Source organism: Canis lupus, chromosome 3 (assembly GCF_003254725.2).
Source record: "Canis lupus dingo isolate Sandy chromosome 3, ASM325472v2, whole genome shotgun sequence".
Lineage (NCBI taxonomy): Eukaryota > Metazoa > Chordata > Mammalia > Carnivora > Canidae > Canis > Canis lupus.
Genome location: NC_064245.1, coordinates 54,117,914 through 54,142,786, shown reverse-complemented (window position 1 = coordinate 54,142,786; position 24,873 = coordinate 54,117,914). Strand labels below are relative to the sequence as shown.

At 50.4% G+C, this 24,873-nt stretch overlaps 1 protein-coding gene across 1 annotated transcript in view; it reads right to left on the bottom strand.

The window, feature by feature from the left end:
* ALPK3 (alpha kinase 3) overlaps positions 1–24,214 on the bottom strand; it is a 54,316-nt gene extending 30,102 nt beyond the window's left edge. Inside the window, exons 1-5 of the mRNA XM_035714367.2 lie at positions 24,057–24,214; positions 19,008–19,046; positions 15,530–15,651; positions 4,474–4,591; positions 2,667–3,906 (exon numbers count right to left, since the gene is read on the bottom strand). Coding sequence (XP_035570260.2) covers positions 2,667–3,906; positions 4,474–4,591; positions 15,530–15,651; positions 19,008–19,046; positions 24,057–24,199 — 1,662 coding nt within the window. The 5' untranslated portion in view covers positions 24,200–24,214. The remainder of the gene's footprint in view (positions 1–2,666; positions 3,907–4,473; positions 4,592–15,529; positions 15,652–19,007; positions 19,047–24,056) is intronic.
* Positions 24,215–24,873: the final 659 nt, after the last annotated feature.

Sequence of the window (24,873 nt, the reverse complement as noted above, 5' to 3'; positions counted from 1 at the left end):
TAAAACAAGGTTATTCTGTTGTAAGAATCAATAAAATCAGATTAATGGATTATGATGGGTATACATAGGAACTAAAATAGGCTTCGGTGTGCCTCCGGACCTCGTGGTGGGCAGAGGGAAGGGGTGCTTCACAGACCATAGGGAGGGGCTGCCTTTTCCACAGAGAGAATTTCCATGGTAAAATTAGTATATAAGAAAGAATCACAAACTAATATCTAAGAGTTAAATATTCCACAAATGAGATTGAGGGAAATTACCTACTTAATTAACCAAAAATTGAGCTGGAAACTAATGCTATACTATCTACTCAAATCAATTTCAGGTTAATTTTAAAGTCAAATTAAGAAATTCAAATAAAAATTTATTTTAAAAATGTAGATTAAGACTTAACAACCCTTAGAATAGGGAAGGATAGCATAAACTATGGAAGGAATGGTTAAAATATACATATTGTGGCACCTTATACAACTATTAAAGTTAATTTTTAGAAACTACAAGAAAATGCTCATGAAATAATGAGAAGTGAAGAAAGTAGGATATCAAAACTGAATCAGAAGCACTGCACACACACTAAATTTTTAAAATAATAAAACTGCATATACAGAAAGATTGGTAGACACATCACGATGCTTTTCGATGCTAGAATTATAGGTGAACTGCTACTTTCCCCCACTGAATTGTTTAGGGTTACCCCCCATATTTTTCACCATGAGCATGGGTTTCTTTCATCATCAGAAAAATAGGATTTTTTTTAAAGATGTAGTAGAATGAGAATATGAAAAATCAACAAAATTCAGCCACTAACAAGCAGCAGCTTCAACATACACATAGATGTTAAATGCATTGTTCACATATGTGATCTCTTTCCCAATTTTCTAAGTAGAGGAATATAAAAGCCACACCAGCATCTTGTAGGACTGGTGGAACTATGCAGGCAGCCTCTTCTGCGCCTGCCCGCCCTCCCCACCCCACCAGAGGCAAGGAGGGCCCTGCCAGGAGGGCGAAGCAGTCGGCTGTCTGTCCCCACTGCTGTGGGCACTGAGGCCACCATCATCAGACTTGGCTGCTGGCCCAGTCACTTCCCAAATGGGCTCCCTAGGGGCCCCTGAAGGCCATCCCCGCAGCAAGGGACGTCCCCCTTCTGTCCAGGCTGTGGGCTGTCAGGCACACAGAGCGGCCCTGTCTGGGCCATGGGGAGCTCAGCACACCAGCTGCCAACACCTCCAGAGACCAAACTGGAGGGGTGAGTCACCCACTCCCAAACCCTCTGAACTACTGCCCCACAGACTAACTCAGCACTACCTTGGAAATTGGTCTCTCCCTCCTTCTCCGACAGAGGTTCTCTCCGTGGAAAAGGCAGCCCCTCCCTGTGGTCTGTGAAGCTCCCTTTCCCTCTGCCCACCACGAGGTCCAGAGGCAGGCAGGTTGTCCCTTCCACTTTCTGCCCCCACTCTTGAAATACTTTTCCTTTCTGCCATTCATAAGAAATACTGCCTTTCTTCTGCCCACCATAAAACCGGCTCCCAAAACTCCTGTGAAACACGACCTGCCCTCTGGGCTCAGCTGGTTAAGCATCTGAATCTTGATTTTGGCTCAGGTCATGGTCTCAGGGTCCTGGGATCCAGTCCCCCTTGTTGAGACTTGCGTCAATTATGGGGCTCCCTGCTCAGCAGGGAGTCTGGTTCTCCCTCTGCTCTTCCCCCTGCTGATGTTCTCTCTCTCCCTCTAATAAATTGAAAAAATAAAAATAAAATACTTCCTATTCTCTGCCCCTGAGACATGCAGCACTGACCAAAGGGAACAACCTGTTTCCCTTTGTCACTCCTCTCAATCCTGTTCCTCCCTCCCTGCTTCCCAAATTCAATGCTGTCGCCCACCTCTTCTTTGAAAAGTGGATACCCTCATCCCTACCTTCACATAAAGCATCACCTCCCTGCTGTTGGCCACCAGACCCCCAGAAAATGATGGCATCCCTGTTCCCAGGAGACGAGTTAGCCTCTACCTCTCACCATAGTAATGATCTTCTACCTCCTGCCATTTATTTAGTTCTTAACATGAACCAGGCCCCGTGCTGACTGCATATCCTATGGAGTAGGTAGTATTTTTATTCTGATTTTTACCACTTGCCCAAATCACAAAATGTTAAGCAGAGTCAGATTTGCTCATAGGTATACCTGACCTCAAAATCTTAGACAAAAACCCAGATGAAGCCAGAATTTCCTGGACAGTGGGATACTCTTAAAAATCTGATAAGCATCCAGGTCAAGACCCACCACACACTATAGCTCACCCCCACTCCTCAGTCTCCCCATGAAACACTGTTGCCTCAATATAGCCCAAGAAATCCCTCCACTGGCTCTTTCCTCCCCCAGAGGACATTGTCTTCCTCCACCTCCCTCTGGGGCACTTTTCCCTTGGCCATGAGCTCCCAGGCTATCAGAGGATAGGGTCACAGTCAGGCTGTGCTGCCCTCATGCCTGGCATCTAGAGATTGGCTGGGGCAAAGGCCAAGCCTGTGGTCCCCTGCTCCTGGCTGGCACTCCATCACCACCTCATCCCCTTCTATAAATAGCCCACTGCTCACTGGCTGCCGAGCTGTTAGAGCAAGAGTTTCCATGAGGTCAGCTTCCCAGAGCAGCCTCCAGGAACCCAACACCCACACTTACCTCTCCTGAAGTCCTGTGGCCTGCTTGCCCCTGCAGGGGGCTGTCCCGGGTGGTGTGTCTCCGCCGGGCAGGGGGTGTGGGCACCTGGGCAGAGGCCTGAGACGGGGCCTTCCCTAAGCTCTGGACCCCTGGTTCTGAGGCTTGGCTCAGGGAAGCATCAGTCTTGCTATTGGCAGTGGGCTCCCCTTTGGGCTTCGGAGGGGCAAATCTCTTCCTGTTGAAAGGCCTAGTTGGCTGGGGGGCTGAGGACATGGGCTGGCCAGGGGCAACAGGACTCCTTTCACCTCCAGCCTCACTGGGTACCTTCCCTGAGGACATATCTCCAGGTGCCCTGCCACTTGGTGCCTGGGACCCCTCCTCCCCCTTAGGCCTGCCTGCCCGGGTACTCTCCAGATACATGTCCTTCAGGGAGAAATACACCTGCTGGTCTGGGCCTGGAACAGGGCCTGGGGCAGGGGCTTTCTGGGCCTGGTCTTGAGTGCCCACAGCTGAAGCTGGCTTCCTGGTGCTATCGACTCCAGAGGACCCAGGCCCCCGTGCAGCCCTACCTCTGGGCCGGGCCTGGACCTGTTCCATGTCTGTGGGCCCCTGTGTCCCACAGGAGTCAGGCTGGTCTGAACTGGGGGCCCGGTTTTCAGAAGAATGGTGGCTTCGAGCTGCCTTCTCTAACTCTGGCTTCCGCAGACCTTGCTTCGATTCCTCATCTTTCTTTTTCTTCTTGGCCCCAGACTCCTTTTTGGGGGGTCTCTGAGGCCCCCGCTCCATGGCCTCACAGATGTATGTCAACAGGCCATGCTCCCCGTCCTCCCCATTCTCAGGGGCAGCTTCCCCGTTGGTGGTCACATCTCCAGGAGCAAAACTGTTGATCAGACCCAACCCTGGGTGCTGACCAGTCTCAGTCTCATCTTCCTGCCAAGCCGCTGGGGTCTCAGCCTCAGCCTCCTCAGTAGGGGCCAAGGGGGCTGACACCTCATCCCCACTCAGCCTCCGCTTCCGCTGGAAGCGGTCGGGGCTGAGCTTGCGCAGGGTGTCGACATCTCCCACCACCTCCTTCCTGGGCTTCCAGTTCTGCTCAATCTCTCGCATCTTTGCTGCAGCCTTGCGCTTCAGTTTGGCGAACCAGCGCTGGTGGATCTTGTACTCGGTCATAGTGCCCACCTCCAGGACCCCCGAGCAGGACACGATGCCCTTGGTATTGCGGGCAGAGGCCTGGTAGATGGCCGCATCTTCCTCTTGACACCTAAGTGTAGGAGCACAAGATGCAAATTCTCCCCTCAGGCAAGAATCTCCCCCAGTGGAGGATGCTGCCCTGCCCCCCGAGAGTCCTGCCCCAAGTGCCACACCCCACCTCAGACATCACCACATCCAACCATCCTGTTACAGTTGGGGAAACTGAGGCTGGCAACAGGGAGAGAGCTGGCCCAGGTTGTACTGTTCCAGAAGGGATTAGATCAGACTTGAGGCCTGGGAGAGCCTTCAGAAGCAGATGACCCACACAGCCCCTTGTGAAGTAAGGATGACACGGGAGCTTTTTTCCGTAGCTGACCTCATGGAAAATGTTTCTATGGGGCAGGACCTCCTCTGGTTGTGCTTTACTCTCTGGCTGTCTGAAATACTCCCACCCAGGTCTTAGGAGATCCCAGACACTGGCAGCCAGATAGTTCACCAGCAGTTTCAACTCAGCAGCAGAAACCCGTCCTCCGCCCCTAGATCCTGCCTGGACATCTGCATCCAACTGAGCCCATCTCTATTGGGGCCACAGGACACACAGGAGAGCAGAGAGAGCAGGACAGGCTGCTTTCCCCACCTGTAAAGCTGCAGCGTGTGGCGGTTGCCCTGGTGAGTGATCTCATACTTCGGTAAACCACAGTAGCGGTCCAGCTCTATGTCATCCTTGTACCAGGTTACCTCTGGCTCTGGATATCCTAAGAAGGAAGCAGGAAATTGGGTTGTAGGAAGACCAGTTCCAAAATAGTGGAAGGAGAGAACAGGATGCCATGGCTTCCCCATACCACCTGCCCCCCTCGCTGGAAGCAAAGGGTTATCATTTGGCTCAGCTTATTTTTAGAAGCTAGTTCATGTCAAGGCTGAAAACGGTTTCCCTTTAGCATTTGGAAAGCAAATATGGAGTAGCAACTTCCCAGCTTCCTGGTAAGAAGGGAAACAAGAAGTTTCCAGAAAGCCTCATAGTAATAAGCCTCCTTCCTTCAGTGTTCTAATCTATATTCTCAACTGTGGTAACAGCTGTATCCTCAGAGGTCTCCCCACCAATACCCCAACTTAGAGGTCCCCCAGTACCCCAAGGAGGAAGAGAACTTCTTCTTTTATCCCAGGTCGCTGAGCTGCTGGTATTATTTGGTGATACAGCTAAAATATCCATCCGTCCACCCACCCACCCATCCACCCACCCATTCATCCATCCATCCATCCATCCATCCATCCATCCACCCACTCATCCATTCATCCATCCACCCACAGACCAATCCATCCACCCATCTATCCATCCAACCATCCATCGACCCATCCATCCATCCACCGACCGACCAATCCATCCACCCATCTATTCATCCATCCATCCACTCACCCATCCGTCCATCATCCATCCATCCACAACTCCCTACCCACTCATTCACTGCTGTGAGCTTGACCAAGGTGTCTCCCAGTACCTTCTCTCTGGGGACTTCCAGCCCTACCCACAAGGAGAGCTTCCAACTTTAAAGATTCTTTTAGATTTATTTATTCATGAGAGCGGGGGGCACAGGCACAGGCAGAGGGAGAAGCAGGCTCCATGCAGGGAGCCTGACATGGGACTCGATCCTAGGTCTCCAGGATCAGGCCCTGGGCTGAAGGCGGCACTAAACCACTGAGCCACCCGGGCTGCCCAGCTTCCAACTTTAGAGTCATGTGTCCTTGGCTCCATCCCCACAAGGCTGATGGGTCCAGTAATGGACATCCTCAGTTAATCAAATCCAGTTATTTGACTGAGTTTAGGAATCAGGACCTGGAGACAGTCTACCCTTGGGCCTGGAGCTATAACTTCAAAGGGAGTGCAGCCCTGTTCTCCACATAGACTGGCCTGCAGAGAGATGCAAAAACGAAGTTGATATGCAGGATATCCTGTCCTATTCAGATAGGAGACAGACAGTCCCAAAATCCTTCCAAACACTGCTCCATTCCTTGCCTGGGCACAGAGGCACTCCTACTCATCAGTTGCACAAGAAGCCCAGCTTCTTACCAGTGAATGCCACTTCATTCCTTAAGCTGACTCCAAAAGGTCTCCGCTGTTTATCAGAATTCAAGGACCCCTTGTACACATTCCCTCCAACATATATATTAAGTGTGTGCTGAGTGCTGAGATGGGATTATAAAGCTCTAGAAGCCTGAATGGCAAAGTGTCTGCTCTCAAGGAACCCAGTGTACAGGAGAAAAGGTAAAACAGGTAGCACCTGCTCCACCTTTCCTGTGTCTGCAGATACCCTGCCCACATGCTTCACCAAAGCTGTACTGACTGGATCCCATCTACTCTTGCCTCAAGGACGTCTCTCCAACAATTATTCCTGCTCTCTCTTGTATCAGCAAATGGTTCCCCTCTGTTCTCTCATTCTTATTGGCACACAAGCCTGCTGTATGAATTTTACAGGCAAGTTCTCTGCAAGAGCTGTCTGCACTCTGTCTTCATCTCCTCCCCTCCAATCAGGCTTTTGCACACACACAGCCCCAGAATCATGCCTGTGGAGGTCACTCATGACTCATATGTCACCAAATCTACTGGTGATACTTATACCTCATTTACTCAACCTGTTGGGTGTTGACGCCCACTCCTGGAACCATCTCCTTACTCCTTTGGAGGGCTCTTCCCACATCATGGGCCACTCTTTCTAACCTCCTTCATCTGTCCCCCTCACACCAGGGCCTGTGAGTGTTTTTGTGCCCCAGGGCTCAGGCCCCAGAACCAATTCCCACGCTCTATCCAAATAACCCAAGGACCTGATCCTCCTTGGCTATTAAAGATCTATATGCTCATGACCCCCACATTATTCAGCTCAACCTCCCCCTTGAACTCCTGGTTCCTAATTCTGACTGTGTGTCTGATGCCTCCACTTGGAGATCTACAAGGTCTCAGACTTATCATGCCCCAAGCCACGCTCCTCATTCCCCCTCCAGGACAGTTCATACATACATAGCTCGACAAATGGCAACTTTATCCTACTAACTTGGTTCTGGGCCCAAATCTGGGGGTACTCCTTTATTCTTTTCTTTTTCTCATGTCCACTCCATCAGACAATCCCATGGGCCCTCCTTTCAGAATATATCCAGAACTCCAGCACTTCTTGCCACCCCCCACTGCCAGCCAGTTCCCACCACCATCTCACACCTCAATTTCTATAATAACCTCTCCTCTGACCTCACTACTTCCAGTCTGGCTTTGGTTCAGCCCATTGTCAGCAGACAGCCAGAGTGAATGTTTTAAAGTCAAGTCAGGGCATGGCACTCCCTTGCCCCAAACACCCCAGAGCCCCCATTTCATGTAGGCCCTCCTGATCTGGAGTTTGCACCCCACTGCCTCCTCTCTCACCACTCAGGGCCCCGCTATTTCCACTCCAGCCATGGGTCCTCCCGGCTCACCTCTAACACACCGTGTGAGCAACACACCCCTCTATCCTCATGCTACCTCCTCAGAAGAGCTTTCTCTCCTGCCCTGCGTAAAACATAACTCTCCCTCCCCGTACCTCTGTCCCTCCCACCATGTTTAGTTTATAGAACGCATCACCATCGGACACATTATATACTTGGGAATTTGTTAGATTATGTCCATCCTCTCCAACCCCCCCAGTTGAATATCAGGTCCGTGACTTATCTGTGTTATTCACTGTTACGTCCTCAGCTCCTAGAATAGTGCCTGGTCTGGAATCAACACTCATTAAATATTTATAGATGAATCCACTAAGTGCTCAGGTGCCAAGAAAGGAGCAAGCCCTTCTGGCCAAGATATCAGGAAAGGCTTTGTGGCAGGAGTGGCATTTGAACTGGCCATGAACGGTAGGCAGAATTTCAGAAAATTCTGAAATCTTCAGGAGCAGTGCCTGCAGTTCCCCCTCCATAGCACTCATCATGCTACTAGAATGAAGTATTTCCCTGTCTGTCTCTTCTCCTAGATTCCCTGTCCTCTGTGGGCAGGAATTGTATCTTCTTTACTGTTACATCTCCAGCACCTAAGACAGAGGAATGCATAGTAGTGGTGCATAGTAGTGGCACATGATAGTTACTTAATAAAACCCTGATGATGGGGCACCTGGGGGCTCAGTGTTTGAGCATCTGCCTTTGGCTCAGGGCATGATCCTGGGGTCTTGGGATCGAGTCCCGCATAGGGTTCCCCACAGGGGGTCTGCTTCTCCCTCTGCCTATGTCTCTGCCTCTCTCTGTGTCTCTCATGAATAAATAAATAAATAAATAAATAAATAAATAAATAAATAAATAAAATCTTTAAAAAACAAAAACAAAAAAACCCTGATGGATGAGTGAGTAAAGGAATAAGGAAATGAGCAAACAATCAAGTAGGAGGCAGATGGGGAGGGCATGCTTGACACAGGAACCATAATAGTAGAGAGTAGGGGTGGAAAGTAAAGGGCACGCTGGGGAACTGTGTACAGGAGCTGGGAGCAAGGGAGGCGACACTACAACTGAGCCGGCCAGGAACAAACTTTGGGCAGCCCCAACTGTAAAGCGAGCCCCATGTTTCCACTGTGAGCTAAAGCCCCTGGTTACATCACCGCATGTGGCCAGGGCCAGCACAGGTGTCCTCACCATCCTGTGTGATGATCTCATCCCTACAAGAGCCCAGCTCAGAGCCTCCCTGCCCCACAGTCTGCCCAGTAGGGCCTCCATCTCCAGGGCCTCTGAATCCAGTCAACCTAGTGCAAGGAAGGAGATGTTGAATGGACCCCACTAACTCCAAGGCTAAGGCCTCAGCCCCCCATGCCATCCTCTGGTGCCTCTTCACAGAGTGGCGGCCAACCTGACAGCTCAGGGCTCCATGGCAACAACGGGCTTTAGAAACAGTTTGATTTGGACGGAAAACATTTCCGTGTGCCTTGGATAATACGAACTGAATTCTAAAACACACAAAAGCAAGAAAGGTCCTTCCCTCTCAGCTGCACACACATGCCGGCCCGTGTGTGAATGTCCACCAGCAGGCATGCACACACATTCAGCTCTGGCCAGGAGAGCCCACAGTGGTCTCACAGCCTGTGGCTGCCACCTTTCCTCCTTCTGCCCTGAGACCTCTGCTCCATAGCCAGCAGGCTCGAGTCTGGAACCCAGCTTGGAGACTCAGAGCCAATCAACCCATTTGAGAAGCTCAGATGGAAGAGATCCATAATGATGAATATCAATGTAGACTTTTCAAAGAGCTTCAAATATAGTTTCATTTGAGGAACCTGGGTGGCTTAGTGGTTGAGCATCTGCCTTTGGCTACTAGGATCCTGGGATCGAGTCCCCCATCCGGGCCCCCTGCATGGAGCCTGCTTCTCCCTCTGCCTATGTCTCTGCTCCTCTCTGTGTGTCTCTCATAAATGAATAAATAAAACCTTTAAAGAAAAAACAAGCAAACAAAGCTGGCACCTGGCCTCCTTTTCCTTGTACAATTCTCTTTCTGATGAGGTTTCAGGGACCAATACGTAAGTTTCTATTCCCCTCATTCGTTATATTAAACTTATTTCTCTAAGAAAGGTGTTTCTCAGGAACTTGGTTCTGTCTAAAGGCTCAGTTGCTCTGTCCAGTGGCTTCCTGCAGCTTCTTCCTCCCACCCCAACATATATCCACACCTACACACACACTCCAACACAGATCCACAATGAGTTGAGGAGAGTGGAGGAATGGGGCCACCATGCTAGATGAAGCTAGGCAACCTCAGAGAGGGCAGTAGTATTCTGGCCAAGAGGAGCCCCTTGGGGAGACAGCAGCCAGAAGGCTGAGTCAAGGCCTGCTACCCACCCCATGCACCCATTCCAATAGGGAAGAATATATTCTCAGAGCTCAGTCCTCAGGAAAATCAGCACAGACTCCATTCACTCATGTGGTCAATGTTCTGACCCATCAGAAAGCATCACCTGCTCCTGGCCAGGCCCTAATGGTGTTGACTCATCAATCTAGTTTAAGGAAGGCTACCAGCAGGGTGAGAGGAAGACAGATGTGTGGTCATTTTTATCTCCACAGACACTAGTTGGGATCACCATGGGAGTCTCCCATGGAGGTCAGTCTCAGCCATAGATCTCTCTACCATCTACATCTCCAGATCAGGAGATCCACCTCCTGTTTCCTTTGTTCTCTGGTTTCTCTGCATCCCTCTTCCCCTCCCCCTGTCTTCCTCATACAGTCTACATTCTCTCCTTGCTAATTGGAAATAGCTTATTTACAGTGCACCATGGTGAACCCAGAGACCTCCTCCTTAATCTGCTACATAAAACTCAAGTGACTTGAGTTTTTTATGTGTGTGGGGAGCAAGGAGTGGGGAAGAGGGGGTTAGGTACAATAGGGGACTCAGGTATGGATGTTAGCAATACATAGAGCCCTGGAAATCTTCTAGCCCCAAGTGGGAGTGCTGCACACCTGAGCATGGCAGGTGCTCCTGAGCAGAATGAAGACCATGGCCCTGGTTGGTCATCATGAGACATGGATATTATTTCACTGAGAGGATAAAAGTTTGCTCCTTTGGGTTGGGCTTTAAACAGGGCAAAACTTCAGGATGACATTAGAGGTATTGAATAAAATGTCCCGAGATTCTGTAAGCCAGACTCCTGTCTGGCTTCTCCAACATTGCTCTCAGAGTCCATGGCTATAAAGGGCAGAATGGAAGAGGGACAGATGGGTGAGCCATCCCTGTGCCTTACCCTTGCAGGTGGCCCAAGGCCTCAGCAGCAGCTGCAGCTGAAAGAAACAAGCATTTGACAAGTAGGTACTGAGTGCCTCCTTTGCGCTCACTCCAGAGAGACACAATGTGCCAGGTTTGTGCTCTATCCTCACAGATCTCATCATCCTCCTGGAGGAAGAGATGTATGAATAGAGAAACAGATATAGCAAGAGCTTTCCGTGGAAGTGCTGGAGATGATGTCCTAGAGGATAAGCCATTTGGGCTTGGCTTTGAAAGATGAGAAGAAATTTTCCAGCAAAGGAGTAGGCTTCTAGGTAAAAAGATAGAATAAGCATATCACCTGTTTCCACTCTCTCCCCAGTACAAGTATACTCAAGAGATTTTTTTTAATTAAAAGATAGAAAACCACAGGGAAAGGAAGAACAGATGAGGCAACAGTTGGAAAGTTGGAAAGCGAACGGACAAGTGGAAACACTCTCCAGACCCAGGATAGCTGAAACATAGGGTAGCAGTGGAGGAACTGAGAACTACCCTTTGAACACTGGACAGTCCCCCAAAGGGCATCATTGCTGGCAACCACTTGAGGGAAAGAGAAGGAGGAGATGTTATCATTTGTGTGAAAAACCATCAAATCTGTGGATCCCTTCACCCCCTCCACATCACTAGGCAACTATTCCTTCCCACCCTGACCCCACAGCCAAAGGTGAGGATGATTATCTGGAAAGGTAAAACTTTACCCTGAGTATAAGCCAGCAGAGATGAGGGCATGACTACTCTATGGGAAACAGAAAAAAAAATGTAGTAACTGTGTGCATAAAATAAATGCTCTCTGATGAGAGCCCACCCAACCTATAATCTGTATAACTCCTGGAAAAATCTATACCGTCCAGGCAAGATATGGGAAAAGTATTCCCTAGGGACTCTAGCTTGTCCAAAATGAAGGAATTAAAGAAACTTAGTCCCAACAGTGGCTGCCAGATCACCCTACAACGAAGCCCCAAGTTTTCGGGCCCCTCCTGCTGGCTCAGAACTGACAATGAGCTTTTTGGTCTTCACTCTTAACCATTATCTGACAGCCAAAGATCCCTAGGTGTCTGAAGGAAGCCTATACATAGAAGATTAAGGATCAAAACAATTATTTAAAACAATTTTAAAAAGCAAATTGGAAGAAACTCAAACTTTGCAGGGAGAAGGAAACTTCTAGAAAACTATCATTACTAGTCTCAGATAAGAGAAGATATTACATTCATGAAAAGAACAGGGTGCCACAGGAAAAATAAATTAAGGAGCTCTTAGAAATTAAAAACCCAGGGATCCCTGGGTGGTGCAGCAGTTTGCCGCCTGCCTTTGGCCCAGGGTGCGATCCTGGAGACCCGGGATCGAGTCCCACGTCGGGCTCCCGGTGCATGGAGCCTGCTTCTCCCTCTGCCTGTGTCTCTGCCTCTCTCTCTCTCTCTCTGTGTGACTATCATAAATAAATAAAAATTAAAAAAAAAAGAAATTAAAAACCCAGTGGAAGAGAGGAAAGATAACACTGAGGAAATCTCCCAGAAAGTAGAGTGAAAAGACAGACAGAAGGGGAAGAAAGGAAAATAAGACGATGAGTCCAGGGGAGCAGACATCAACATAACTAGGGTTCCAGAAAGAGCAGAGTAAATAGGAGGAGCAAACCAACATCAAAATAATCTCAAATTTCCCAGAACTAGAGGCCATCAGTTACCAGACTGAAAGAGTCCAAGCACGCCCCAGGATGAAAAGACACCCATATCAAGATACATCATTATGAAACATCAGAACATTCTTATAAGCTTCCAGAGAGAATGAGGAGTCAAACCATCTTCCTGCTCTGAACACTAACATTGGGAGCAAGAAGGCAATGAGCAATGTCTTCAAAATTCTCAAGGATAATTGTTTTTGACTTAGAATTCTATACTCAAACACTCCATCAAAAGTAAAATAGAAAGAAAACCAAACCAAATCAAATCAAAACAAAACAAAAACATTTTCAGACATAAGTTGTCTAACATTTGCTTCCCATGTACTCTGCCTAGGAAGCTACCAAAACAAGAATGTAAATCAAGAAAAAGAAATATGTGGAATATAGAAACCAAGAAATCCAACACAGGTAAAGGGAATGTATAGGATGATGGTAAAGGGAGATCCCAAAAACTCCAACCGTGCATCAGATGCATAGAAAAACTAAATCCCACTGGAGCTGAAAGGCTCAAAGGAGAGACAGATGGAGAGCTTGTCATCACAGTGCTTCTTATTGTCACACCATCTCTGGTAGAATGTCTTTTTGACATGATGACACTACTGAAGAATGTAGTTCAGTAAATCCAGAGAATAAACCAAGAAAAAGGACCACATGAGATCCAGGAAAGTGAATTAAACCCAAGAGAAAGGCAAAGGGAAACCCCAGGAATTGGGCCTAAAAGACCACCAGTTCAGACAGAAGAACAGAGATCTCCAAGAGACATGTCTCCAAGGAAAGCAGTTGACAGGAACACTGCTGGCAGTGACCTTGTAGAAAACTGTATTAAGAGGCTATTGGATGGGGATAAGAAAATTTAGAAGATGTGGTTTATGTATACAATGGAATATTGCTCAGCCATTAGAAATGACAAATACCCACCATTTGCTTCAACGTGGATGGAACTGGAGGGTATTATGCTGAGTGAAATAAGTCAATCGGAGAAGGACAAAGATTATATGGTCTCATTCATTTGGGGAATATAAATAATAGTGAAAGGGAATAGAAGGGAAGGGAGAAGAAAGGGGTAGGAAATATCAGAAAGGGAGACAGAACATGAAGACTCCTAACTCTGGGAAATGAACTAGGGGTGGTGGAAGGGGAGGAGGGCAGGGGGTGGGGGTGAATGGGTGACGGGCACTGAGGGGGGCACTTGACAGGATGAGCACTGGGTATTATTCTGTATAATGGCAAATTGAACACCAATAAAAAATAAATTTATTATTAAAAAAAAGAAAATCTAGCAATGGATAGCAAAAAAAATCAATTAAATGAAAAATTAGTACTAATTTGAGTAAAAACAGAAGAAAGAAATAGAATCACAGTATACTACAATCTTCAATTCTGAATAATATTGCATAGAAATAGGTAAACAGTAAATATGGATTTAAACAAAAATTATGATATAACCATATTGAGAAGATAAGTGAGGAGAAACAGAGAAAATGAAGATAAAGACAGCTAATTCCTTATCGACCATAACAGGAGGACCAGCTAGCATGAAAACCCGAAGTCTTAAAAGTTACCAACAGTCACATTATTACTAAGTATTGTGGAAATGTATACACCAGAAGAAATAGCTAAATGGTGAAAACAGTTGCTTCTGGAAAGACAAATTGGTGGGAGGGGTGAACTGCTCTATTTTGATACATGCCTTTTAGTATAGCTTGAAAACTTACATTATATGCATACATTAATTTGATCAAATAAAAATTAATTCCCTTTAAAAAGAAGAATTAAGGACTTTCTATATAGGGAAAACAGTGTACATAAAAGCACAGATTTGTGAAAGAGCTAGGTTTTTCCAGAAAACTGTTAGTGTCATGGTCACAAAGTAGGGGTAAGCAAGAAGCATCAGATGCTATAGAGAGCAGAAGTAGTATCTCCTCCTCACCAGTGTTGTGGACTTTGGCAAGTCACCTAACCTATTTTGGTTTCCTTCTCCGTAAAATTTGACTAATAATAGCACTTACTTCACAAGGTTTTATAAGAATCCAATGACAATGGAAACAGATGAATGTTGCAAAATGTGTTATGCTACACAAAGGTAAGAGATACAGGCACATGTCTGTGTCCCCTGGAACAGACAGGATTCTCAGCCTGGAGCTCAGAGGGTTCTGGTAAGGGTGAGAACTGTCCAGGGGAACCCAGTTCCTGAAAAGCTATTTAGATGGCTTAGCAGACAGGTCCTCAAGAATCAGGATGTGTCAAAGCTAGAAACCACCAATGCCCTTGATTTACTGGGAAAATAAGGGGTTCTTGGAAAGAGGCTTGACCTAGGCCCCTTGGTCTAGTGGCTGCATGGCTGGGTGGCAGTCTGGCAGGGCCACAAGCAGGTCAGACTGGTGCAACAGGAGGTCTAGAGGAGAGGCAATGTTCAGGGCACCTTTCCAGTATTCTCACTGCACCATCCTCCCCTTCCAAGGACTATCACTCTGCTTCCTATTCTGCTAAACTCCTCCATGGACCTCAGGGAAATGCAAATAATAATAGCCTTACTTCTAACACTTATATGGTGCTAACTGTATGCCGGGCACTATTCCAAATGTTTTGCAAGTTTGATGCATTTGGTCTCACAATAATCCTAAGGGGTTCATACTATTATTATCCCCACTTTACAGATGAGGCGCTGCGAGGTCATGCAAGGTTATACAACCTCTTCTGTATCACATAACTGGAAACGGGATGAATCAGCACTCCAGCCAGGCAGTCTGTCTCCAGAATCTACAGTCGGAATCACTATACATCACTGTCTCTCAGGCTTGACACTCAGAAGCCTCAAACCACTCAGCTCTAAAATGGGGATATTTAAATAAATAAATAAAGTAAGTAAATAAATAAATAAATAAATAAATAAATAAAATGGGGATATTTAGGGAGATGGTTTCAAAAACCTCTTTCAAACAAAACAAAACAAAACAAAAAAAACCTCTTTCAACTGAAGAGCCTCTTTCCTTGCAACTAAGATTCATTAGTCATATATGTATGCCTGAGGGTAAAGAACCTTTGATGAAGATAGGTTTTGAAGAAGAGTAGGGTGTGTATGTGGCTTCAGAATGGGAGGCGAAGGGGACTTCAACCTACACAGGGAGATTAAACTGGAGAGAAAGCAAAGGAAACAAGGGTGAACTTGCACAGTTTTGTGCATAGAGCTGACCCCTTCCATGCCTGTCCCCACAGTCCCCTGGACCCTCCCATGTGCCGTGACCCTGGTGTGGATCATACAGAGGGCTTCATTACCTGTGACGATGCAGGTGAACCTGGCGTCGCTGTCCTCGGACACAGCCCGGGACTTGAGCGTGGTCTCAAATAGCGGCTGGGTCTCCTCTGTTAGCTGAGCAATGATGGAGCAGAAGGTGCTCCTAGGAGAGGCAAAGAACTATTCAGAGAAGCCTTCCTCCCGCCAAGATATGTGGTACTGCCCAGTTTGAACTGGTGTTGTCCAAAGCAACTTAAATCTTACCGTATCCATCCATCATCCTGTGGCCATGGCTCCAGTACCTGAGCAAGTCTTTCTTCAAGGGAGCCAGGTCTCTTGGCCAGGTTGGGGGCAGGGATGGTACCAAAGGGCTGAATGGAATCCTGACCCAGACCCATTATAATAGGAAGGCTTCTGACCATGGGCCGGGCTCCTAAGCATGCCAAACCACCAGCCCTGGTGTCCCCTTCCCATCCTTATTGGAGTGCCTTGCTCTACCCTCTACATTATCTCCAGGAAAGCTCGTGCATGGGAGTGACATACATATGGATAGGTCCAGCCTCAGAGATAGAGACCCCAGCACAGCAGAGCTTCCATTCATGCCAAAGAGGGGAAAGCCAATCAACCCTCAAGGGTACACAGTTCAGGGGCCTCTCTTAAAGTCTGGGCTCACAACAAAAGCCTCTGAATTTATGAGCACAGACCATAGTAGACAAAGAATAAGCCAGCCAATGCCAGGGGTCTAGACCCAAAGGTAGACTCTAATTCATAGGGGTATCAGAAAAGAGAGTCTACTCTTGGATCATCCCTGGATACCACATGCTCAAATGAATACATGGCTGCCAGCTCCAAGACCAACCAGCAGGACTGCCAAACCATAAACAGATCCATCCCTGCAAAAGCCAGGACTTTTAGCTCCATTGTGACAGTCTGCCTCCCAGAATTCAAGGGCATTTGCAGGTTCGCTGAGTCCAGCACAGACTCACCGACACTGCTTAGCATGTACAGTCCTCTCCTTCCTGGGCACAGGAAGCAAACCACCATGCCAAACCCTTTCATGGGCCAGCAGAGACACAATGCTTCCCTAGGCGTGAAGCGTAACCACACAGCCAGGTTGTGTGGTGCATAAGCCGTGCCCAGCCCTCCTCCCCCTCTGCACTCACACACCCCATTGTGAGAAGCAGTGAGCACTGTGAGGGGAGGAGTGAAGAGAGAAGCAGGAGCGTCTGCCTTTCTCTGTGCCTCGGAGTAGAGGCCATCACCCAGGCAATGCAAGTCTGCTTGTAACCTCTCCGCCAGGGTCAGGGGAGAATCTGTGGGAGCATAGCAACAAGGAACTACAACCCTGTGTTTTGTGGGGAGAGCTTCCACACCCAACTCATCATTGCTGTGGATATCATTCTGGACTTGAGTTTGAGAAGAAATGTTCTATCCCAGGAAGGGCATCTGGAATCAGGTAAGACTTTTGGACCAACAGGGGTCCAGCCATAGTGTTTCCACAGGAATGCAGATGCCTGGGCCTTTGGGGCATTGACAGGAGCCCTCTCCAGCAAAGACTACCCAGAAAGGGGCCCTTAACCTCTCACATACTGAATGCTTGAACTGGGTCTGCACTTAGGCTTCCAGAACATTCCCTGTGATACACTCATCTAGAACTCCTCTCTCCTACATGACTTTTTTTTAACCTGCTCAGAAATAGAAGGTTCTTCGTTCCCTGACACTCAGGAATGCATCTGAAAATGTTTCTTGTTGTTCTCACACTAACAGCAAATTTCTGACTCTGGGGCATACGAAATCACAACCAAGAGTTTCCAGAGGAGACTGCTGTGCCAAAAGGAATTGGACTTCCAAGATTTTGCAGCTAATTCAAAACATTCCTAATTCTGTCCTCCCTCCATAACTTGAATCCTATCTTACTCATGAACATGAGCCTGGATCCAATATTCGGCTCAGGCTCGTAAGGATGAAGCTGCTTGGACAAATCTAAGGAAATAGGCTACTGGAAATGCACTACCGTGAGAAAGCAGGAAAATTCTATTTTGAGGAAATTTTTAGACAGTGCTCCTACTAGATATTCAGCAAAAGGAAGTTATTTTATATCATTACCGATTTTGAATCGGAAAGAACACTCATCTTCTCGAACTTCTCACACTAGGTTCTAAGCTGTATTATAGAAAATGTTTATATTGGAAAATCATACATAAACTGTTAAAAGGCATGGCTGGCTAAAAGCCCTGTGTGAAGTTGGTCTGGGGTGCATTAGGGGAGACAGGAAGAGTCACTGCATATGCTGTCACAGTCTGCTGAATGTCACCTACTTCCTGTCCCCATCCTCCAGACCACTGGGAGGGACTCTAAGTGTGCTGCTTCCAGGATCCTGGAAAGCCAAAAGTCCACACATCTGGAAACGGTCTGGTCCCACCCTGACACCTCCAAATCTTTCCAACTCTGTGACTTCATAAGGATATCACAGCCTAATTGTGTATTTCTAAAGAACACCAGAATCCCTGGCTTTCATGGTGTTCAAAGGAACCTAACTCTTCCCTTAGATTTGGTTCTTTACCTTGCTTTAAATAAACTTCCAAGATCCTGTCTCTTTTAGCACTTACTACTCCTCTTTGAGTTGACTGTGATGCCCTCTCTCCTACCCCTCCAGACCATGAACTAGCCCCGAACAAGGCTCCTCAGTGCTCTCCTCTATTAAAGGAAATGTACTCGGTAGGTCCTAGTCATGTCTGTAGACATTATGAGCTATTCAGAGACTGCTTGGCTACTCAGGAATCTTTCTGTGTGTAAAGAAACTGTAGGCAACTCTCCCCAAGTCTACCGGAGTCTGGGATGAGGCCCAGTGGTGGGAGATAGCCAGGAAATGTTCCCACTCTGATTATAAAAGTCAGCTCAGCCAGTGGTAAAAAGCTGTCCCCAGTTCAGGAGGCAAGAGAACAGGCATTCCACTGGCAAAGCCCAGCTATGGGCCCGCTCAGGTCCTGCCCTCACTCGGAAACCCATTCAGAGAACAAGCTAATGCAGGAACACACTAATATGGTATTCCCTGATCTCAAAGACTTCACAGTCCTGCAGGGGTGGAGAGCCAAAAGAGAGAGGAATCAGAGAAAAGGGTGGTAGAAGAATGAAAGGGATTGGGGGGAAAGAAATGTAAGGCAGGAACCATGGTCAGGAGACAGATGCCACGGTGACCTAGGACTGGGAAGGGGGTCATGTGACCGGTGCCTCTCCTGGGGGCACAGAGACACAGTAGTAACAGGCACCTTGGGAAGCCTTGCCTATTTCTGGGTCCCTGGAAGTCTTTCAGTGGTCCATGCAGTCATCACCTCTGGCCCCCGTGAGCCCCGTGCCCTCACACTTCCCCCTGCCCGCCCTCCAGCCCTGCCCTCCCCACCCCACCCCATGCAGCCCGGTTAGTGCACAAGCTGTCACCCGGAGGCCCTTTTAGGCCCAGACCCAAGAAAAAAAAAAAAAAGAAAGCAGTCAGAGAAATGTAATGCAATGTGCGTTTACCTTCCAGAGCTGGGGTGAGAGAACCGGTTGCTTGATAAGCTAAGCGAAAACAGCAAATGGAATCATTAGGCCAAAAAAGCAAGGAAAGGAGGCGAAACCAACAACATTCTGCAGAGTATTAATTGGCCACCATCTGGGGCCCAGAGGCCTTTCTATTAAAAGGGACCAGCTGTCTTAGTTGGCTTGCTCCAGTTAGCAAGTGGTCTCACCACCAGACACCACTGTATCTGAAACGGAGAGCTCGTTAAAGGCAGGAGAGTCCAGGGGAATGGTTAGGCAGGAAGGAGGCCCCTCAGGGTTGCGCTTTGAGAAAAATGTGTTCCAGGCACTTGGGTCACTGGCCCCCTGAGAGGGGCTCAGGGCTGACTGGCACACTTCCCCACCCAGCAGCACACCAGCCTGGAGGCAGCTCCTGCTTCAACCCTCGGCCTTTTGGGGGAGAAGAGCCCCCATTCCTAGAAACCTAACAGGCTGGGAAGGAGACAGGTGGCTTGAAGAATGCCCATTAATAGGTTAAAAGTACGGTTAAAGGGGCCACACAAGGCAAACCAGCTGGAAGAGAGAAGAAGGGAAAAACAAAGCAGTTAATTCAGCAGGATCCAGGAGGCACCCAGCTCTGTCAGCCCAGCACAAGGCCCATTATGCCTACAGGCCCTGATCACCCCTCCTGCCCGGTGCAGCTAAAAGTAGACACTAGCCAGGGGCTCTGCAGGCCACTGGGGGATGAGGACCCATGCAGGGAGACCACCTGCTTGCCTCTCCCTCCACCTTTGCCAACACAAACACCTCCAGGGGAGTCTAGGGCCACTGTCCCACAGCCTCGAGAGACCTCAGGATTACCCCCTCCATATTGACCCCCTCCAGCTATCCTCACCAGGATAGCTCTCCCTTTGTTCCCAGCGGCCCAGCCTGCTCTGTGGTACTTGTGTCTGCATCTCTAGCCACAAGAAGATGGACAGCCTGTCCATGGACAGTCTGTCCCTTTATAACCAAACCCCCAAACTCATCCTCTACCCCAAAAGCACAGCTACCACTCCAGCGCTCCTGGATCTGTGGCCACCTCCAGCATCCTCCCAAACTCCAAACTGCAAATCTGTCATTTGGGGCTCCTCCCTCTCCTCCAGCTCCCGAGTCCAGTCAGTTAACAGTTCTTGGACCTTCTTTCTCCCTTTCTCTCTACTCCTGCTGTTGTGTCCTGATCTATATGCTCACGACTCCATATCTGATGACCACCTCACCCTCACCCTCTTCTCCTTCACCCCCTATATCACACCACTGAGTCTCAACTCCTTAACTGAGCACTTAAGGTCCTCCCTGATCTGCTCACCCCCACTACCACCAGGGTTCTCGACTTCCCAACACCCATGGTCCACTGTGACTGGACCTGTCCCTAACTGGCACGTATGAGCCCATACGTCTATCCTCCCTGCTTGGAAAGCCCTCCCTCCTTCCTTCTGCTCAACTAACCCCTGTCCACCACGCCTTCAGACCTAGCCCTTTCTGTAGCCTCCATACTCCCCACACAGTGCTCAGCAGACAGCGGGCATTCAACAGCTGTTTTATGGAAGGGACGGACAGAGAGAGAAAGAAGGAAGACAGAGGGGAACACAAGTGCATCTTTCAAACAGGAAGGGTGCTGCCCCCCAGAGGGAGCTGCTGCTCCAGAGAAGATGGGAAGAGCAAGGATGCAGCTGCCTTTGCTCAGAGCTTTAAAAATCCTCTGGAGGCCGCGTGGGCAGAACCTCCCATGGTTCCAAGACACTGGCCAACTCCATCCTTTCCTGACCATGAACTTCCTTTGCCTTTTTCCTCGTAATTGAGAGATTTCTCCTCTGTTGGGTCTGGATTTCTTCCCTGGGAAGGAGAGGGGAGAGAATCAGCTCTCTAATTCCAAGAGGAACATGACAGGTGCCACCTGCAAGTAGACAGGGACTGAACCGGGACAGTGACCCCTCCCTGGCACTCTGTAGGGTTGCTCGGGCTGCTCTGTTCCCTGCCCTGCTTCCTCTAGGCCTCACCCATTTGCTGTGAGCCGGGTCCGGAGGAGTCCTGTGCCACCGAGGCACCTTGTCCTCAGAAGGTGGGAGTTCTCTGCCTGTGCCCTGCTGACCAGGCCAGAGCGAGGCTTAGGGCCTCACCTTGGCAGGAGCCCCTCCCTTTACTGACAGTGAGGGGGTCAGAATCTAGGGGCATCAAATATTGGTGCAGAAAAGCCTAAAAGGGTTCTTAATGCCATTGTCATTTTATAGAATGCAATAGGGCATAGGAAGGAAAGGTATCTAAACAAGAAAAGTGAGCCTGGAGGTAGCCAGGTCTGGTTGTAGAAGCCAGGGCCTCCCATTCTTCCTGGATTTTATATATTCTGGGACAAAAAGGGCCCTTGGAAAGTAGCCTGATGCCTCAGTTTCTCTGAAAGCCTGAGACAACCTGCCTGACCCAAGCAGAACAGAAGAGGTATTCCCAATCTGTCTGTGGTAAACATCATAGGTTCTGGGGCTCCTCTGAGCCCATGTGGGCCAAGGTTTCCAAGAAATGAGGGGGCAGGGACATCTGGAACTTCTGAGTGTCCCTCAGAACGTAGTGAGTCCTAATTCCATCCACCTGACTGTAGTTCCTTAACCCACTCTAGTACCCATGCCCCACCTTCTGATGGGGATGAGGTCCTAGAGGGTGGCCGTCCTAGGAGTCTTGACCTATAGGTTTGCTGGGACTATCTTTATGCCCAGGGGGCACCGGAAACATCCTTGAGCTGGCTACAGACTGGAAGCCACCTGAGGGTCATGGGGTTAAGTGAGGGAGCCAGGTTCTAGACCTGAGCCAAGGCTTCTGGTGGCCAGCCCCCAGCCCCACTGTCCATCAGCTCCCAGGGGCAGCCCATCCTCACAGGGCCCATGAGGATGATGCCTTGTGAGCTCCATGCAGAGCGGGAGATCCAGAAAATGTTGGAGCTAAGCCTCTCAGTCAGGACTCTTGGACCGTCAGGGTTCATATGGGCTGGTGCCAAGGACATCTGGCAAAGTCCTCAAGGGACCCTCTTTCTCCTTCATTTCTTGGGCCCTCTTCCCATCCCCACAGGCAGCCAGGCCGTTGTGGGGGACAGAAGACTATATGGTTGTCTGCTCTAACACCAGTGTCAGGCCTTGCTAGGGGACTGGGAACTGTCACCCACTCCACTCCCCAATGCAGTCCATTCACATTTGCATTCTCCCCTCTTCTCCAGAGGTGAGGCAAATCTGTCCCTCCTTGTCCCTGATGACCTGCAGGTGGTCTACAGCCAGATGGCAGGGGTAAAACAGAGCCCTTGCTCCCCCTGCCCCAGCCCTGCCTTCTCCAAATGCTTGATAGAAAGAATGTCCTTTGAAGAGCATTCTCATTTAGGTCCAAGGGAACTTGGACTGGCCACTTCTATGCCACCTGCAGTTCTCTGGCTGGCACACTGCTCTGTGCTCATCAGGTAGGCAATAAAAATTTATCTACCATACACCTGCTCAGCCAGGTAGCTGTCCACCTTCCAGCTTTTTCTCTACCAGTCCAGATCCACTACCTTGCCCATTCTGCCTGGTTTTCAAGCCACTCCTGCTTCCCTCCCTCCATCGCTGCATCTCTTCTGTTTGTTCTGCTGGTATTGACAAAGGCCAGATGCAGAAGGCAAGACCCAGGGAAGTCACTGTGACAAGTGTGAGACAAGTGTGAGGCTCCTACCAGACAGTCAGCTCCATCACAGGCTGGAATAAATGCCCAACGTTCATTCCAGTTTTTCCATAGAGCCAATGGTTCGGGGGAAGGGGCACTCTTCCCTGGCAGCCAGGGGCCCTGTCCAGTCTGACTCAGTCACTAACACCAGCCCTCAGCCCTGCCCCAGACATGTGACACCATTTGACGAGTTTTATGCAGAAACCGGTTCCGGTTACATTTGAACTTTCCCAACTCCAAGGTCAACAGAACTCAGCCAATTCACGAGGAAGTGCCTGGGACTTTTCCTGAATGTCCTTGATGCCTGTTTTTGTGCCGTTTTAGGAATGGAGAACAAGAGGTCCCCACACGGCTTCTCAGATGAGTGGCTGTTTTCCGTAGAACCTACAATAAGCCAAGTCCTGGGCCTGTGACACCACCGCTGTCCCCATAGCCAACCATCACAATTCCCTTTGGAAAACAGGCTCCAGAGTTGGAGGGAGACGGAGCTGCCAGGGGCGAGCAGGAAATGTGTGTCTCCGTGGCAGCGCACATGTCCCTGGGTGTCTTGAGTGCCTCTGAGTGCCTGTATGCGTCTCTACTATCTGTGTGTCTTTCCCATCTGCGGGTAATCCAGCTCCTCCAACAAAGCAACCACACCTCTAATTCTTGGCAAAGAGTAAAGGGCTCCGCAATAGGACCCCTCCCGTGGCATCCCATTCCCCCAGACTGGGCAGGGCAACTGGCTCCCTCAGAACCGCAAGCTCTGATTCTCCAGAGAGGGCCAACCAGCACCTCAGCCCTCCCCTCACCTCCAGCCCCTACCGAGATCCTGGGGCCCACCACCGCCCTGGGCCCGAGAAGGAACCTTGTTTCACAGAAATAGGGCCTTATCTCTTTCTGGTGACGCCCCCCACCACGGCCCTGAGCTAAGGAGCCCCCACTCCGGGTGGTCGCCCAGCGTCCGCCCCCCACTCCCACTAAGCACCTACCCCGCCCTCCCAGCCCGGGAGGAATTTCAGCCGCTCTGGCTTTCCTTATCGCTCCCTGTGGAATCCGAGGCCAGGGAGTAGCTGGGTGCGGGGTGAGGGTGCTGAGGGGACGAGGGCCCGGAGGCGAGGCGGGGGAGATACGGAAGGCCCGCGGGCCCCTGTAGAGTCACCCCCGGGGCTGGGGGGCCCTTCCCGTCCCTTGGGCCCCGCGGGCCCCGAGGGGTCAGGAGGAGCGTGGAGGGGCCGGAGGGCCACCGCGCTCGCCCGGCCTCGGGCCTCGGGCCTCGGGCCTCGGGCCTCGGGCCCCGGCCTGGGGAAGAGGGCGCCAGGGTGCCCTCGAGGCCTCCGCCCGCCGCCCTGCCGGGCCCCAGGGCGCGCCGCTCACCTGGTCTCGGGCCTCACGCTGAGCAGGTAGCTGCGGCTGGCCGGGCTGGGGATCCACACGGGCCCGTCGTCCTCGCCGTCGCCCCCCGCCCCCGCCCGCCCGCCCGCACCCCAGCCGCGCCCCGGGGCCCTGCGCGACCCCATCCCGCCGCCGCCGCGCGCCCTCGCCAGGCCCCTGCCCCGCCGCTGCTCCCGCCCGCGCCTGACGCGCGCCCCTATTTATAGCCCCGAGGCCCGGCGCCGTCACCTGCTGCTGTCCCTCCCCCGGCCCCCGGCCCCCGGCCCCAGGCCCGGCCGACCGGCGCGGCCGACCAGGCGCCGGGGGCGCCGAGCCTCCCCCGAGGGGCCGACCCCGCCCGGAGCCCCGGGGCGTCGGGGCCCTGCCCGGGAGGCCCCCGCCGCACCCCGCTCCCAGGCCGGGCCACCCCCAACCCCCACCCCCAACCCCGCTTCCTGCCAGCCTGCCTTCCCCGCTCCCGCCCGCCCGTTTCGCAACGGTGGAGCGCGGCCGGCCGGTGGCCCTGGCTCAGCGCAAAGAGCAGGGGCCCCCGGAGCTGGTGGGGCGGCCCGGCCGGGCCAGGGGACATCCAGGGGCTCGGAGCCCGGGCTCCGCCAGAGACCGGCCCCCCTTCCCGGCAGCAGCCCCATCCCCGGCTGACCCTGGCCTTGCACTGCAGCTGGTCCGCCACTGAGACAAACCCACGGTCTCCGTGGAGCTCCTTTGGACGTGTCTCGTGTTCTCTTCCATTATCTAGCATAGATTAAGGGCTCAGAAAACACTTGTAGAATATCTGGGCCTCTTACTCCACCCAGCCTGT